General features: G+C 35.1%; 1 protein-coding gene across 4 annotated transcripts in view; it reads right to left on the reverse strand.

The window, feature by feature from the left end:
- The window catches only part of LOC149792489 (uncharacterized), a 77,189-nt gene that overhangs the window by 35,019 nt on the left and 23,766 nt on the right, over positions 1-18,404 (reverse strand). For all 4 annotated transcript variants that reach the window (XR_016423578.1, XM_089971077.1, XM_089971078.1 and 1 more), the window contains 6 exons: positions 16,539-17,369; positions 12,508-12,639; positions 8,902-9,408; positions 6,629-6,685; positions 5,188-5,238; positions 2,908-2,961 (listed from right to left, as the gene is read on the reverse strand). Coding sequence is in view for 3 of the 4 variants with exons in the window: in XM_089971077.1 (XP_089827203.1) it covers positions 2,908-2,961; positions 5,188-5,238; positions 6,629-6,685; positions 8,902-9,408; positions 12,508-12,639; positions 16,539-17,369 (1,632 nt within the window). In the remaining variant the exon portion in view is untranslated. The remainder of the gene's footprint in view (positions 1-2,907; positions 2,962-5,187; positions 5,239-6,628; positions 6,686-8,901; positions 9,409-12,507; positions 12,640-16,538; positions 17,370-18,404) is intronic.

The raw sequence follows: 18,404 nt of genomic DNA on the forward strand, positions 1-18,404 counted from the left end.
TGATAAGGAAAGTTAACCACTAAATAAAGATATTACACTGTCACTATGTACAGAGTATAAACACTGATAAGGAAGGTTAACCACTAAATAAAGATATTACACTGTCACTATGTACAGAGTATAAACACTGATAAGGAAGGTTAACCACTAAATAAAGATATTACACTGTCACTATGTACACGGTATTAACACTGATAAGGAAGGTTAACCACTAAATAAAGATATTACACTGTCACTATGTACAGAGTATAAACACTGATAAGGAAGGTTAACCACTAAATAAAGATATTACACTGTCACTATGTACAGAGTATAAACACTGATAAGGAAGGTTAACCACTAAATAAAGATATTACACTGTCACTATGTACACGGTATTAACACTGATAAGGAAGGTTAACCACTAAATAAAGATATTACACTGTCACTATGTACAGAGTATAAACACTGATAAGGAAGGTTAACCACTAAATAAAGATATTACACTGTCACTATGTACACGGTACTAACACTGATAAGGAAGGTTAACCACTAAATAAAGATATTATACTGTCACTTTGTACAGAGTATAAACATTGATAAGGAAAGTTAACCACTAAATAAAGATATTACAGTCACTATGTACAGAGTATAAACACTGATAAGGAAAGTTAACCACTAACTACTAAATAAAGATATTACACTGTCACTATGTACAGAGTATAAACACTGATAAGGAAAGTTAACCACTAAATAAAGATATTTATCGTAACTTTCAACTTACACTGGTAAGAAATAACCTTCTATGTAGCCAAATATGCACAAAATTCAAAACTGTCAAAATGACCTAAATATGAATGCCAAAACTATGTTAGTAAAGAAACAAATGTAGGTTACAGTAACTTTCTTTGATTATAGGGGTGTAGTACTAACATAAATAAATCCAATTTCTTGTTTCATGACACTAATATGAAGAATGCCAAAGAAATGAAATTCAAACAGAAAATGTAAATAGTCACTGAAGCATTAAATATAGGTCACATATACCATGTTTCTTTTTACAGTTTATGATTATATGTAGTATGCATCACCAATCAGGCAAACTAATCACTGAGACACAGCAGCTCCTAACTTTATCACATCTTTTAGGACACATAGGAGAGCACATTGATCTAGTTTAACTATTCTGGAATGAACAGTGCTTGAAAATAAAATTTAAAAAAAAAATAAAAATCCCTACATGAGTAACATTTGTTACCGACTTCTGAAACAAGGGAGTAGTACTCATCCCTCAGAAATTTCATGCTTCAACACATAATGTATACAGCATGCAAAAAAACTATTAGGTCAATAGCTAACAACAAAAGCCAGTAAACTGTGAAGTGTTGGTCAATGTGACCTTTTAGTTTTAATTGAAAGAGTGGGGTACTAATAGTATCTAGTTTAATGATACTGGCAAGAACAATGCTTGAAAAATAAAACATAAAACAACAAATGAAAATAAAGTTAGTGAAACACAAAAATATAAGTCACAATGACCTTCTTTTGTGCTGAGGGTTTTTCAAGATAAACTGCCGAGTTTCATGATTTCAGGTATAACAATATGTGGTCCTGAACTCAATGCAAAAGCTTGACCAGGCATGTACAAATAATCTGATGAAGATATAAAGTCAGCCCTCCTGACTCACTCCCAAAATTGCAGGTGCAATGAAACTAACTCCAAACTGTTGTGGAGAACCTCAGAAAACACTGACTGAGATGCAATAAGACTTCATATATACATATGCTTTTATGTGCCTTGAAGCCAATACATGGAGATCCTACAACAAATTGCCTTTACTTCAGACAGGTATGCTAAAAAAGGAATAATGTAAAACATCTGGCAAACAATATAGCTATATATCTAACAGAGGTCTCACTAGGATTTTAAAACCAGGAGTCCAGGAGTCATATTTTGGTGAAAGACTGCTGCAAAAGTTGCAGAAGCATATTAATCATACCTTAAGTGGTTACTGTCAAAATGAGAAAAACCAATGGTTGCCTCTGAGTTTAATTTTCCAAATTCTTTACACCACTGACATCAGAATGAAACTGAGTTTGGTCAATCCAAGGAAATGTCTTATTCCAAACACTAAGCCAGGCATCACACACTTCCTTACACTTGGCTACTATCCCATCCAAGCTATCAGTTCATACAACTTTAGCACTTTTCTGACTCTCATTATAATCTTCATGAATTTGTTGTTTAATCCCCAAGTATTTATCCTAATGTTGTATAAGTCTTGATGTGTCTTGAGTTCATGGTCACATGCACTACTTATTTGGCTACACTCAGAAATGAACTCAATACTGTAAGCTAAAGCTGTTCATTTGATGTACTTTTATAATGATCACATGTACATATCTGGGCCATCCTGCCTCAGAATTCAGTCATTGTAAATATCAGCACATTTTCCCACCACTCAGCTGCTTGTCAAAGTCTTTGAACTTGCCGCCCAACTGTTGCGTCATGTTCTTCTGATGTATTCTTATACATGTAATGACAACATGCATATCTGTGAGTCTTTCAGCCACTGAATTCTGTCATTGTAAATATCAGCACAGCTAAAATGATCGAGTGATCAATACTTTTTCCCACTCAACTGGTGGTTGAAGTAGGACTGGCAAGTTTTTTAATTTGCCAGCCAGCTATTGCATGCATATGAATGAGGGTCTAAAGTGTAAGTGATTTGTGTGTGTCCCAGATAAAACAAATATGTGTAATTAAGCATTTCCAAGACCTCTGTCTAAACACAAATCTGATAAACATAGGTCCTATTTTGTTAGCTTACACCAGCCCCCAATGCTCCCTATCCCCTACCTTGCTCCATCTGAAGTAGAGGATACACTCCAGAAAATGTGAAGAACAGTTTAAAATATGTCACTTACATTCATTTAGAACAATTCTTCTCTTCCTTCTTTCTTCAAATGAGACTCCTACAACTGAAAAGGAAATAAAGTTGATAAGATGTTTATTTTATATACTGCACTGTCCAAAACTGTCACAAGTCTGATGTCACAGATAATGATTTGGTTTGGTCTTTTATGGTTCAGCAACACAAGATGATCATTTAGTGCTTTAGGTAATTGATGAAAAGTAGCCAATCAGGCTTGCTAAAAGACATACCATAGTAGCCAATCAGGCTTGCTCAAAGACATACCACAGTAGCCAGTCAGGCTTGCTCAAAGACATACCACAGTAGCCAATCAGGCTTGCTCAAAGACATACCACAGTAGCCATTCAGGGCTGATCCAAAATGCAAGATTTGAAGAAGCACTCTTTGGTCATGAGTTTGGCACACTAATCACTGAGCAGCTCCTAACTTCATCAGTTGTCTCTTAAGATACACAGGAGAGCAATGTTTGTTCAACATCTCTGAGACCATAGGGTGTGTCACTGATATGCAAAACTATATGGGCTCTAACCATCACCAAACTGCCGATGGAAAATTCATTTCAATATGAACAACAAATCTGGCAGAATAATGACTTAAGGACTATTATGCTGTCCACACATTTTTGCTTTAGAGTTACTAATGACCACAAGTGTAATCTATATTTAAGGGTTTATAAATGTTATCTGGGAGACTGATTTTCTAGTGGAAACAAAAACACATAACTGCTCCATTTAGTATTACATCACATATTTATTGCATTAAAAGAGAAAAGGAAAAGATTTTATTGAACGATGAAACTTGATCCAGTATAAATAGTTACTGAGGGAAGACTAATGTTTAATGAGACCCAACACACCAAATAATGAAACATCAGTTTTACAAAAGCAAAATTACTGCCTCAAAAATTGGATGGTTACCTAAAACAAGAGGCCTAAGATCACACACCTGCCCAACAACCAAATCCAAAAGCAGTTAGCTAAAAAATTAGATGCCAATAGGATGCTTTCTGTTGTTGTTGTTGTTGTTCTAGGGTTTAATGCCATTTTTTAGCACACGATAGGCTATACATGGCGGCCAGTATTAATAGTGGAGGAAGAACCCGGGAAATCCCCGGAAAGAACCACCGACCTTTGAGAAGCTACTGGCAAGCTTTCTCAGATACCCACATTGGCCGAGCCCGAGACTCGAACCCATGCAGACAGAGGTGAAATGGCAGTGATCTTTCTGTTTCAGACCGGTTTTAGTTCTGCTTCATACCATGGTAATTCTTCTATTCAACCGTTGTTAAAAGGTTTCAGTAATGGCGACCTTGTGTTAAGTTGGATCAGCATCATTTGAAAGCTCTCAATGCCAAGATGCTTTCTGTCAAATTTTTGATTAGCAGGTTTTGAGAATAAATCTGTTATGATATTAGTGTTCTCAGTAATGGTGACCAATACTGATTGCAATACAACAACAGCTTGAAAGGTCTTCATTCCAGGAAGCTTGGTCAAAATCTAGTCATTTTGGAGAAGAAATTGTTTAAAGGTTTCATATTAAGTAAAAATGACTTTTCTATTTGTAGTAACAATGACCATATTTGAAGGCATCAATGCAGAGACCTGCTTTGATCAAATTCTGCTTAGCTGTTTTTATGAAGGAATAATTTCGAGAGTTTTTACGACTTTTATTACTGGTGGCCATACATGATGGTGGATCTGCACCACTTCAATTAATTTTAAAGCCATTCAATGTTCTGTACCATATTTGGTCTAAATCTGTTGTGTCCTTTTTTATAATACGAAAATAGTAATTGTTAATGGATTTATGATGGACTAGACTCGATTAATGCAAGGGTGAGTTAAAATTTGGATACAAGACTTGACTGATGCATGGGTGAATTAAAATTTGGATACAACAATATATATATTAACTTATAAGCAGAACCAAACTGCAAACAACAAAGATCCTGAACCGCCGTATCATAATGCACCTGCAGATCATGGTTTATGTTGTTCATTCTACTGAATACACCAAACAAACTGCAGACCCAGATCTGTGCACACATTGTGAGCCAGCAGATCTGGGTCTGTGCAGTTTGCAGTTGGACACATAGGCAAGTATATAGGTAGCTATTAATGGATAAAAAAATATCTGGATTTTACAATAATTCATAGCAACCAGAGTTTTGAAGGCTGTACTGAATAAATAAATATGTCATCTCATGTTCTACACAACATCTCATGACATTAACAGTTACACAAAATATCAGCAGAGCCAAAAGAAAACTGACCTGGTTTTTGTAAGTGACTGCCTTGTTCCTTTCTTTCAGTTTTTTGACCCGCTGAAATAATAAATATGCATGCAGTGTTAATAAAGACCTCACTGTGGTGAAATCAATGCTGAAGAAAGGTTTCTAAATGTATTATCAAACTATCAAACTTATTTTGGCATAAGAATTAAAGCATCCATTACTGGTAAATAAAGGTGATGCTAAAAGGAACCATCATATTCAATTAATACAATTATTATCGCATAAATATGCACATGAAACTTAAAAAAGATAATCTTCTGCCTATTTTTAAATAAACATTTGCAAACGATGTGAAAACTTAAACCTATAAATTTTGACTCCTGGTTTAAAGATTTCTTTTCCTTTTTTCGGTGAGGCTACCAATTTCAGTGCATATCCATAGCTGCCAACCCTCCAGGCTCGCAATTAGTGAAAATAAGGATAAAAAATGGTGAATTTTGACATGAATTCGTTAAGCGATCTTCGAGTCCGGGAATATTTGTCGGAACAAATGTTCGGCATGGTCTCCAGTTGAAAAGGTTATATGTGGTCAACAAGAAAACTCAAAAACTATGCTTCAGCATTGGTAGCTTGTAGGTCTTCTGTCAAGAGCTGAAATCTGCTGTGAGTTCTTAATTTTCCCAACCTCTATGTGCTTTTTGCTACCAATGTGCTTCCTTACATCTTCTCTGCCGCCACGCCCACTGCTAAAATTTGTGGCACGCTGCGTGCAAAAAGCATGATGTATATCAGCGTTCGATGGCTGAATGCGGTGCCAAATGGTAATTCAAATCATTGTTTGCGGCGCATGCGCTGCGCAAAATTCCAGTTAGGCCCCAGTTTCTCTCAAAAACATTTGTTAAACAACTCTTACACATATAGATTAAAATACGCTAAAATGCCTGCTACCAGGCCAACTGCATCAATCAGCTATAGTTCCACTAATATCGCAACCAGCAGTACCGGACTGTTTCAGCAACTGCTGATATCATGGCTAGCGCTTAACAGGAAATCAGTTATTTTATTAAAGATTTAAAATAATTGAGAATTGGGAAATTCGTGATTTTTTTTGCATGCAGCGTGAATCCATGAATCATTGAAAAAGTCGTGAAATTCATGCCAAAATTGTAAGAGTTGGCAGCTATGCACATCCCACCAAACTAGGAAATTTTGATGAGATTTGGTACTAAATAACCTGATGCCTTAAATCTAAGAGCTGTTTCTGTAAAACATATTTGGAACCTAGGGGTGTCACTTGCAGCACTGAACAATCTCCTACAGATAAAATTCAGAATTTTGTATCATTTTCTTATGAATTGACTGAGTAATCAAACTACACTGGCTTATGTATTAAAACAACTTGCCTTCCCTGATTACTATCATGTCTGTTTAAATGGAACAGCCCATATTGTACAATAAAATATAATGAAACTATGCATACCAGACTTGATCGTTCTTCTCAGGTCATTCTTGGGGAGCTCAATAACAAGGCTGGTTCCTAGGGGAAAAAAAAAAGAAAATGAAATAAAACCAACACGAAATTATTCTATTCACGTATTTATGTGTATTGATATATATCAAGTCCCTGTGGATTCCATTCCTGAAATACAGTCCAAAAATATTTTCCGTTAATTGTTTTTCTTTTGTGCTCCTGATTAGTGATATCAATATTATGTTAGGATTTTATGTCCACAAACACTGATGTCAAAGGTTTTGAAAATAAATTTGATAACTTTTAACTGATCAAAAGCCAAGTCAAAATTAATATATATAAAGAAGCACACTTTCACAAAGTTCCATAATATAGTCATTTTTGCTGTAATTTTCTTTCAATCATTTTTAAATCTGAACACATCCTAGATTATGATTCTTGTAAGGTAATTCAAAACATACAATGCCTTTTGACAGATCTTCAGTAATAAGCATACTCAAAAGCATAAAAAAGAGACATGGAAAAGTGTTAAATTCAGTTCTCACTCTGATCTGTTATTTGGGCCTGGGCATATCTTGTGAGGGTTGAATCAAAATATCAAATGAATGAATGTGTTATTTTCCCTGTTTATCTTCAAACTCTGTACAACCATGAATGTTCCTTTCATGCTGAAAATGGTGGGTAAAGATGGGCAGAAACTCATTACCTGATCAGTTTAATGCTACCTCAATAATTCTGTGTGGAAGTGATTTTTTTACAATCACACAAATATGTAAATTTTGATACACTGACCACAGGTCTCCATAATTTATCAAACCAACACACCTGGATATGCTTGACTTGAAATTTTGAATGGCTATAAATGTAACATTGCAAGTTTCTGTTAAACCATAAAAAACTTGTATCGAGACCTGCTATTTTAACCGAAACCCATTCACAGAGATAAACCTCATCTTGTACATCAGATGTGCATTGTTGTAGATATGAATGGTCATGTGACTTTTGTATAATGTAACCCTACCAGGGCCATGTACCTGGAAACTAGTTCCTGCATCAACCATGTTTGGGAGTAGACCATTTTGTTTCCTAGGTAACAAGAATTTCCAAAAACAAAGTAATTTTCATTAGGGCATAGTAAAGAACAAGAGAAATAATTCCTGGCACAAATTAAAATAGAGGCTGAAAAACAAAGAAAGCAATCGTTTGTTGAAACAGTAAATTCCCAATCCTACAACTGATACTAAAATGATAGTTTTCCGAAGTCATGTCCAGTGGCTGGTATTACAACCTTTGTAGAAAATGATGGACAATGTCTGATTTTAAGTGTATTATTAATTTCATGGCTGTGTAATGATTACAAAACTTGAACAAAAGACCAAATGAAGAATATATTGGAATTAACTTGCCAAGGTGATCAGGGGGAAGATAGGGAGACTGGTAATGGCTTGAGGGATTGACTACAACTGCTTGACAGAATGAATGTCCACCATATGTGCGAAATTTTTCCAAGTTTTGGCTGATTTATACATAAAGGCATTATTGACTTTGATAATATCCATATTCTACACCATGTTCTTCATCAACTTGCCTTATGACACATTATTTTTCAGAAGTACTTTGAACAGTAAGGCGATGGTGATGTGATGTGATTTTTATTTTTAACATAGCTTTAAACAAATTTCAGTCATATCGCTACGATGTCTGCAATGTGGCAGTTTATAGTGATGTCTAGCACTGGGGTATCATGCCGCAGACATGTAGCATAATGTCCCACCCAGTCACATTATCCTGACACCAGGCGGACCAGTCCTAACACTAACCTCTTAATGCTGAACGCCAAGCGAGGCAGCTGTTAGTGCCATTTTTTAAGTCTCTGGTATGACTCGGCCGGAGATTGAACCCACAACCTCCCGCATCCAAGGCGGACGCTCTAACCACTAGGCCACCGGAGCGGTTGTAAGGCGATGGTGTAAGCAATCTGACACTACAGAGTTTTTATATTATAATTACGTTTTTAGTCAGAGTTTGAATCGCTGGAAATTTAGCTGCTTCGAAATTGCTCCCTCATAACTAAATTAACGTTGCATAATTTATGTTTTGTCTTTTTTGTTTCTTTCATAAAATGCTGACAAACTTATGAATTTTCAAATGCCATTTTCTTTTTAGAGAATAACTGCAAAACGAAATATTCTGATTCAAGTGTTCAGATATCTGTTTCAGCTCTGCTAATTACCAACCTATATCAATTTAATGACAAACATAAAAATGAGATCTATTCATACTATTCTTTTTTCTTGTATCCTCCTCTGCTTCTTCTTTCTCTTCTTCTGACTCCACTGATTCCAACTCCTCTTCCTCCTCTTCTGCTGAAGTCTTCATCTCTGTCGCCTCTTGTTCTTCCTCCTCCTCTTCCGACTCATCCTCTTTTGCAGCTTCATCCAGGAAAACAATTTCATTTTCCTCATCATATTCCAAGATTTCATCTCCATCCTCCTGTTCATTCTTAGAATTACTCTCTTCTTTACCGATTTGGTCTGAGTTTTTTTCTTTGAGATCTTTCTTTTCCAAAGATGATTTTTTCTTTTTATCTTTATCCTTCTTTTTCTTTGTAGACTTAGTGGCACTCTTGCCTTGCTGTTTCTTCTTCAATTGGTCGGGTTTACCAAGTCTGGACTTAATATCTCTCTTCTTCACTGGTTCATCTACTGTTGCTGCCTGTATATCTATTTTCTTGTCTGGTTTATTTTCAGTTGTTTCTATCACTTTCATGGCCTCTGATTTCTTTTCCTCTGTAAAATCATATTTGAAAAAGAAAATACAACCAGAAACTTTTTTCCTTAATTAAATTTGGGATTTAAATACCAGAATATATATTGGAAACACAGTCTCCATCATCTAACAATCTACTGTTCATCCCATGTGGGAGGAATAAAAACTCTGACACCAAAAGGCAAACCTGATGACAAGTCCTTTAAATAGATCATAATGTGTGCAAGTTAACAGGTTTATTTTTGTTCTACATTTGTATCTCTACCAACGAATTATCAGAACTGGGAAAAATCTTGTTCAGTCTCTTAGACTGTTCATAAAACTGAAAGTGTGATAAAAGTGTTGGATAAATGAAAGCATCTAGTTCACCATATTCGTTTACAATTGGAATCTGCAAGTGAACTTTACAGACCCAGATCTGATACTGCATAATGTGCTGGAAAATCTAGGTCTATGCAGATTGTTAGAAGTAATCAGTAGAATCAACTATATAGACCCTGCTGTGATGCTGCATGATGTGACTAGAGTTCAGGGTCTACTGTCTTGTCTATAGCTGGATTAGACTTATAAGTGAATACATACAGTACACAAGTTGAAATAATTTTATATACATCTAGCACAACTGGTTGTCAATACAGAAAGAACAGCCTGAAACAGAGATTACCCTGTAAACATGTCCTTATGTATAAAGGCTATGGACCAAACAGCAATAATATGCATGCCATAAATGACATATTGTCCTTATGCTCTTGGATCTGCAAACCAGTCTGGTAATTCCTCCAAAGTGCATTTTTACAAACTATTTAAAAATATATTTTTTTGGTAACAGAACCTTAAAAAGTTAGAGAAAAATTCTACAGCAGTTTTTTTTTCCTGGAATAAAAAAAATCACGATGAATGTAAGAGAGAAAAAAATTTTATGGCCAGTCATCAGCAGGCATGGTCACATGTTGATTTTGTAATAAAAGTTAAGTGTTGTAGGAAGGAACCTAGGTGAGTGAGTAATTTAAAGTGATCACTATCTGCCATCTCACCAATGTCTGTGTGGGTTCAAGTCTCAGGCTTAGCCAATGTTGGTATGTGAGAAAACACACTAGTAGCTAAAGCTGTACCGATTAATCAACCATACTCATAATCTGGCCGATTATTAGAACAGTCGGTATCGGCAGAAATAATCGGTGCCGATGTAAACAAATTTCCAAATTATAAATTCAATCAAAACATGCATCTTGACAGGTCTTTAATTTTAAGTCAGAATTAAATATTTGAAATTAAGGGATACATATCTGATTAGGGAGTTAATTGAAAGACAATATATTCTTAAAAGTAAATGCTTTTTAATACACTTGCTGTAAACTACTGCTGATTGTCTGCACACAACAATTTATCAATACCATTCATGTACTCATCCCAATCACAGCAGCCAACCAGCCAATGAGGCCTTGTATGGCTGTTGAACTTCCAGCATACACATTAGCACATAGCTAGGCAGATTAGACAGCTAGTGAAATTTCCAACTACTACAAAACAATGACTCACTATAGTTAATCTGTTCTTTAGCCAGTCCTGCTAATCAACAAATAGCGGGGGAAAAAATATCATTTCTCCCAACCTTTTCCAGATGGAATGTTTATTCATATTTGGGTGTAAATATCGTACAATATTCAGATTAATTAACATGCCCAATGACATTTTTTTTGTTGTTTCATTTTCTTTTTGACTTTCGAAACATCAAGTATCGGATGGTACATGCAATAACTTTCAGCATGATTTTTCTTTGCTTATGCTGACACATAATAACTCTCAAATTTGCTGGGGTCTTTAGACAGCATTTCTGATTGCAAATTAATCTGGAAAAAACCTTCTTAAAACTAGTTTAATTCTGTTTAATAGTCCTTGCATCAAATATGTAAGTTTAAAAGATCCAATTATTTCACAGATTTCCTCCTATTACTTTGGTTCGCCTTTTAAAATCAATATTGATCCACGTGACTGGATGTAAAATTGCAGACAGTATGATTTAAAAAAGAGGCTGTTTGTAAGAACATGCTCTTCAAGTCAATAATAAATGGATGCTCATAAATATTCGTATTTGTTGTCTTTATCCATTAGTGACTCTTTCTATCTTAACAACATTATATACTCGTTTTTAACCAGAAGTAGGGTTATGTAATATATGTATGTGAACACACATTCATTCAAGCATACACATACCCATGCACCACATGTAATGAGACAGACAGATGTACATACAGACAGACAGGCAGATAGGTGAGAGCCACAAATGTCCTATACATGTATAGTGTATCGAACATTGATATTTCTCCAAATTGTATGCTCTAAAATTTCCAACCATACAAGGAAATAAAATTAAAATAATCATCAAGGAGAATCATACATGCACTTGTCTGTGTAAGCATGGATGACGTGTGCATTTTGAAAAAAATATATCCTTCCTAGATATAACTCAAGTTATTTCATGAAAAATATAAGGAACATTAATAGAAATGCAACAGTCTAAATCAATAATAAAAAAACCTGAAGAAGTAAGAATTTTTTTCTCATTTTCGTTCAACTTCCATTAACTGTAATGATTCAAATCTGTAAAAAAAAAAAAAATATTTTCATTATTCTTCAAGAAAGATAAATTGCAATAACAATCTTTTCACGCAGCGATACACTTTCACACAATCAAGTAATGCAAAATAGAGCATGAGATAGTAATGGAAAGATAATGAAGTTTTGAAATGGGCAATGAACATTTATTTGAAGGCTGGGAACAGTGCAAGTTAGTGAAAAAATAAAAGAGGTAAAAACAGTTGATCAAATATTGATAAAATTTCTTTTTAAGATAGTGAGATATCGATCTTGCTTGTGAAATGTGAGCGGGCTGTCAAATTTTCTTGATCTACACAGACCGTCTTTATTGACTGAACTATCTGAATGCAAGTTGCACCGAGACGCCCTCTAGTGTATTCAAGGGGAGATAATAACCGTGATACAGATTGACTGAGATAACCTGAATTATCTGACTGGCTAAGACAACTTGAATTACATGACAATGTAAGATAAGGACAAATGAGACAGCTTTACTGCTGTATGTCAGTATCAGTGCTTACCCAGTGCCTTCCGCTTGGCTTCCTGAATGGCTTTTTTGCGAGCAGCGAAGAGAGATTGAAGAGCTTTCTCTCGATAGATATCCTCCAGAGACTTGACCGTTTCTACCCCTGCCTCATCTTTAGGTGGAGAAGCTTTAAAAGAAACAAGAAGCATTAATTTGACACAGCTGGATTTTAATCTCTTAATCTTCAATTTCAAATACACCAACAAAAATAAAAATCAACAAGAGCAGAGTGAATGACACATTATACACCGAAAGCATTGAGAAGTCCTATGAAATTTTGCATAGAAACTGTTATTTCTTCTTTCAGTCATGGCAACCTGGACCTATCACCAAAATTGATGGCTTCTTTCTTACAAGCCACATACAAGGTTTGGATTAGGTCTGTGATATAGAATTAATGTCAGTGTGTACAAAACATTCTTTTCAGTCACAGTGACCGTCTTCAACATTATGGTCAGGTGTCTTTACAAAGTTTTAGTGTCAAATGATTTCTTAAGGTACTATGAATGTTTTTCTTTCATGATTCTATTATTTTGGAATCAGACTCTTCACTGAAGTTTCAATATCTGTTTGGCATACTTCCGGGCTTTTAGGGTTTTACTGGTTAGTTTACTCTATAGAGTCATTATCTCTACAGTCATTTTCAGTACCTTCATGATCTGGGTGTGGTTCCTTGGTTTGAAATTAGTTACCCGCATTTTCAAATCTCAAAGTGAAACTTTACTGCCTTTGCAAACACAATGGTACCACATCAGCATCATATCATGCAATGAATGCATGTGACTTATTAAAATCACCAAGTGTACGCACCTGTCTTTTAAGCAAAAATGTTATTAAAATAGAAGAGAAAATTACTTCAATATGCCAGGGGTCACACTACCAGGCGAAGTGGGGGACTAAGTCATCTAAAATACGTAAACTTCACCTTCTTCTGTTAGGAAAGCTAAAATGAATTCGCTGTTATTTTTGAGACGTACAATGAGTTACAGTTGTTTATTACTTTTGAGATGCTCCCTTGCTGTAGCCAGATAGTTCTGACTGTGTAAGATTATAGCCCAAGGTGAAATATATGTGATGTTGATACCAATTGCAATAACAAATTATCGCACATTCACAGGTGTGTGTTTAAGTAGATGACTGACCATTAACCTTTCCCAAGCAATTTATCACTGCTTGAATTCTGCAACGTAGTACCATGATGAAAACATATCTCATGAGCTTGTATCGTTGCTCACAATTTAACTATCAGTAATACATGTACTATATGTGTGAGTTAAATTTTAAGGAATGATACGAGCCCCTGTGACATACTAACTTCTGTTTCATTACTTGCACATCAATATGTAAATAGTGATTTATTTTAAGAATATAATTCGTAAAGAGCACTTTCTAATTAAATTTTTTTAATGAAGATTTTAGATGTCATGTTTGCATTATTTTCTATATAAAATCAGTTTGAAACCGCAAGTGAACCTATAATGGCCAATGTCTCTAGGCAATGCTACTTCATTAGATTGTTTTCATAAATAATTTTAGCAATAGATTAAGGAAAATATACAATTCATAGAAAGCAAGTTGTACATCTTATATGATGGATGACTTAGCCTAAAAATGTAATCATGTGGGTCAGAAACATATGGGACAATGCTATGTTGTGGAATTCGAAAAGCCTTGCAACTTTGTATGGTCAAGATTGTTTTCTAACATTCATTGTTGTAAAATATAAAAAAAGCAGAAAAGTAAATACTATTTAAGCAATGCATGATGTTACAACATGTATGGAAATAAATTCATAAATTTCCAATCCTATAAATAGATTGTTGTAACGAAGCGAGTGGTTACATTAAGAAAATCCCTCTTTCCAAAAATAGATACACTCACATATGCATGAAGCCATGTGTGTTCTTGGTTGTGTCGCTTCAGTTGGAAAGAAGGGTCTAGTTTGGTCATATATCAAAATTAGTCCTTCAGTTTGCTGTCTACAGTCAGCGTAATGTTTAATAGGCAACAATGAAATAAGGATCAACAGTATGGTATGAAGTTACTTGTGCCTTTGCTCCAAGCACACATTAGAGGGGGTTGTTTCAAATTAATTTAAATATCTATTTCACTGCGATTTTATACAGAATTTTTAGACACTAAAAAATGTTAAGTGGTAGTTTATTAAGCATTTTTTCAGACTCACCAAACTATTTTCTCATCACTCCAATTAGTTAAAATTAATTACAATGTACTCTTTCAAAGTCATATGGCTAAAATACACTGCATCCAAACATAAACTACTAAATATGAATACAATGAGCATGAATATAATTATTTTTATACACACACAAAATACAGTGTATAATAAACATACAACAGATTTTTGCAACTTTAAAATAAAGTATTGCTTAACACCATCATTAAATGGATACTGAGAAATATACATAATTCAAATAAAAGAAAACATTATATATATATATATATATATATATATATATATATATATATATATATATATATAGATAGATAGTGTTTCTTGATTTGGTCCAACTTCTCCCTGTTCAGCTCTCACTTCTCCCTACTGTCAAAAAGGAAGTCACTTCTCAAAATTCAAGTCTAGCTCGACCCGTGTATGCTACATGAATTTGTTTCCCATTTTCATTGAGACTATTACATTTGATAGCATGCTACATGAATTTGTTTCCCATTTTCATTGAGGCTATTACATTTGATATCATGCTTCATGAATTTGTTTCCCATTTCCATTGAGACTATTACATTTGATAGCATGCTACATGAATTTGTTTCCCATTTTCATTGAAACTATTACATTTGATAGCATGCTACATGAATTTGTTTCCCATTTTCATTGAGACTTACATTTGATAGCATGCTACATGAATTTGTTTCCTATTTTCATTTAAACTATTACATCTGATAGCATGTTACATGAATTTGTTTCCTATTTTCATTGAGGCTATTACATTTGCTAGCATGCTGGGCTTATTCTAAAAACAAGCTATTATGGTATGTATTGAAACATGCATAGTGTTGGCTGATTCCATGTTTCTCCACATACAGACTGCGGCATGCCAGAGAACCTTGAGATGATAAGAGAAAGCTTCATCTAAAATATGACCAAGAGACTAGGAAAGTACCAGAAATGGTGGGTAAGCAAATACAATTGGTTTAAATATGATCCTTAATATGCTATGATGCAGTGCACTTTTTTAGCTTAGAATTCAGAGAAATAAAAAAGTATGCATTGTGCTTCATTTGTTCAATGGTGTAAAAATTTCATGAATTGTCCTTGGAATCACATAATACGGGCTCTCTGCACAATGGCTGCAGGATAATGGGTTCCTTAGAAGTGAGCAAACTGTGGCATCACTGAAGATCATCTTGAAGCAGAACATGAACTTTTCAGGAGCTTTGTTGGTGAAATACGATTCTTATTTTCAGCTGATGCTAATGAACACAATTAAAATAGAAAATGAGCTGGTTATGTCCTGGTTAGACAGGCCTGGTAAATATTTATGCCAATTTCAAACCTGAAGATGGTGGACAATTTAAGTTCTTGCATATAAATAAAACTGGTAATAGAGAAACAGACTGATGGGCAACACCTTAACAATATGTTCCACATTATGGTGGGCACAAAACAAATCAATGTTCTTGTTTCCCTAAGTGTTTAATGCTTAAACATTTTCATATTTATTTCTGTATCTGAAATATGATAACCTGAAAATATGTATTTTATTCAAGTTTAAATATGCATCATTATTTATCATGGGAAAGTATATTCCATAGCATCATACACACACCTGAAAGCACTTGCCTGTCAAGCTAAGGTATAATGTTAGCAAATAGTTAAGCATATAATCTTCAAAGTAAATGTGCTAGCTAATCAGCAAATTAAATGTTAATACATGCTAAATTGCTCATATCCTTACAAAGTTACAAAATATATTTCTTTTATGCAAAAAAACACTTATGTAGCAATCATGTGCTTAGTTCGATCAAATTATAAGTGATATAACATACCAGGTTTTGCTTCTGCTTTTCTTGTAGATATAATTTTTGTTTCAACTGGTATCACTGGTCTCAGCCTCTTTTTGCTCTCAGTGTGACCTTTTAGTCTGTCTCCTGATCTAAATCGCTCCCGAGATCTTGACCGTGATCTGGATCTAGACACTGACCTTGACACGGACCTAGAGCTGGGCCACGACCTTCCTCTTGATCTGGATCTGGATCTGGATCCTGACCATGACCTTGATCCTGAGCTGGATCTAGACCTTGATCGAGACCTGGATCTTCGTTCACAATTCCGGAGAAATTTTTCGATATCTTCTTCATAATGAGGATCCTCCCAGTGCTGTGACCTCGGACGATGACCCTGATGGGCTAATGGATGAAAGTTTGGTGGATACTGGTGTGGCCCCATTGGAAATGGACCAGGAGGCAGCTGTGAAGTGTTTGGGGGGAGAAAATGTGATGGATAACCAACTGGAGGAGGCTGATTCTGTACAAGGTGAGGATGAGGAGGTCTATGGTTGGGACCTAGGATTACATGTGGAGGCCCTGGAATCCTTGGAATTGGTGGAGGTGGACCTTGTATTATGCTACCTGGCAGCCCCTGAGGGAGACCTTGATGTAGACCTCCTGGACCCAGGGGTAGTCTTACAGCTACATGAGGAGGAAGTGGGCCTCGAGCAATATGATGTTGACCTATAAGTGGACCATTTGGTAGTCCCTGATGAGAGCCCTGGAGCACAGGGCCTATTTGGGGCCCTCTTTCTGGATGGTTGGATGACACTCCAAATGGTTTTTTAATAGGAGAATCTATATGGCCTGTACTCTCCGTATCTGAAGAATCTGAAATATATACTCAAGATGTAAAAAAAGACGTTTCATTGCTTATGAGGTTTAAGAAAACCTAAATGTTATTGAATAACAAATACAATGGTTCAACAGAAAATGGAGTTAGACCTAAACACCTGTGCAATTACATATCTCTCACGTCTGAATAAAAGACCCTTTGACACAAAACTTTAACACAGAACCTTACCACTGACACTAACATCACAATAAGAAAAAATAAACAATTTTTTGAGCATGTTATCACATGTAAGACACAAACAGGTAGTGTAGTGAATTATGAGCATGTTATCACATGTAAGACACAAACAGGTAGTGTAGTGAATTATGAGCATGTTATCACATGTAAGACACAAACAAGTAGTGTAGTGAATTCTGAGCATGTTATCACATGTAAGACACAAACTAGTCTAGTGAATTCTGAGCATGTTATAACATGTAAGACACAAACAAGTAGTGTAGTGAATTCTGAGCACATTATCACATGTAAGATACAAACAACTAGTGTAGTGAATTCTGAGCATGTTATCACATGTAAGACACAAACAAGTAGTGTAGTGAATTCTGAGCATGTTATCACATGTAAGACACAAACAAGTAGTGTAGTGAATTCTGAGCATGTTATCACATGTAAGACACAAACAGGTAGTGTAGTGAATTCTGAGCATGTTATCACATGTAAGACACAAACAGGTAGTGTAGTGAATTATGAGCATGTTATCACATGTAAGACACAAACAAGTAGTGTAGTGAATTATAAGCATGTTATCACATGTAAGACACAAACAGGTAGTGTAGTGAATTATGAGCATGTTATCACATGTAAGACACAAACAAGTAGTGTAGTGAATTATGAGCATGTTATCACATGTAAGACACAAACAAGTAGTATAGTGAATTCTGAGCATTATCACATGTAAGACACAAACTAGTCTAGTGAATTCTGAGCACGTTATCACATGTAAGACACAAACAAGCAGTGTAGTGAATTCTGAGCACATTATCACATGTAAGACACAAACAACTAGTGTA

This window comes from Sinohyriopsis cumingii, chromosome 9 (genome assembly GCF_028554795.1).
Source record: "Sinohyriopsis cumingii isolate HCF-2022 chromosome 9, ASM2855479v2, whole genome shotgun sequence".
Taxonomy (NCBI): Eukaryota; Metazoa; Mollusca; class Bivalvia; order Unionida; family Unionidae; genus Sinohyriopsis; species Sinohyriopsis cumingii.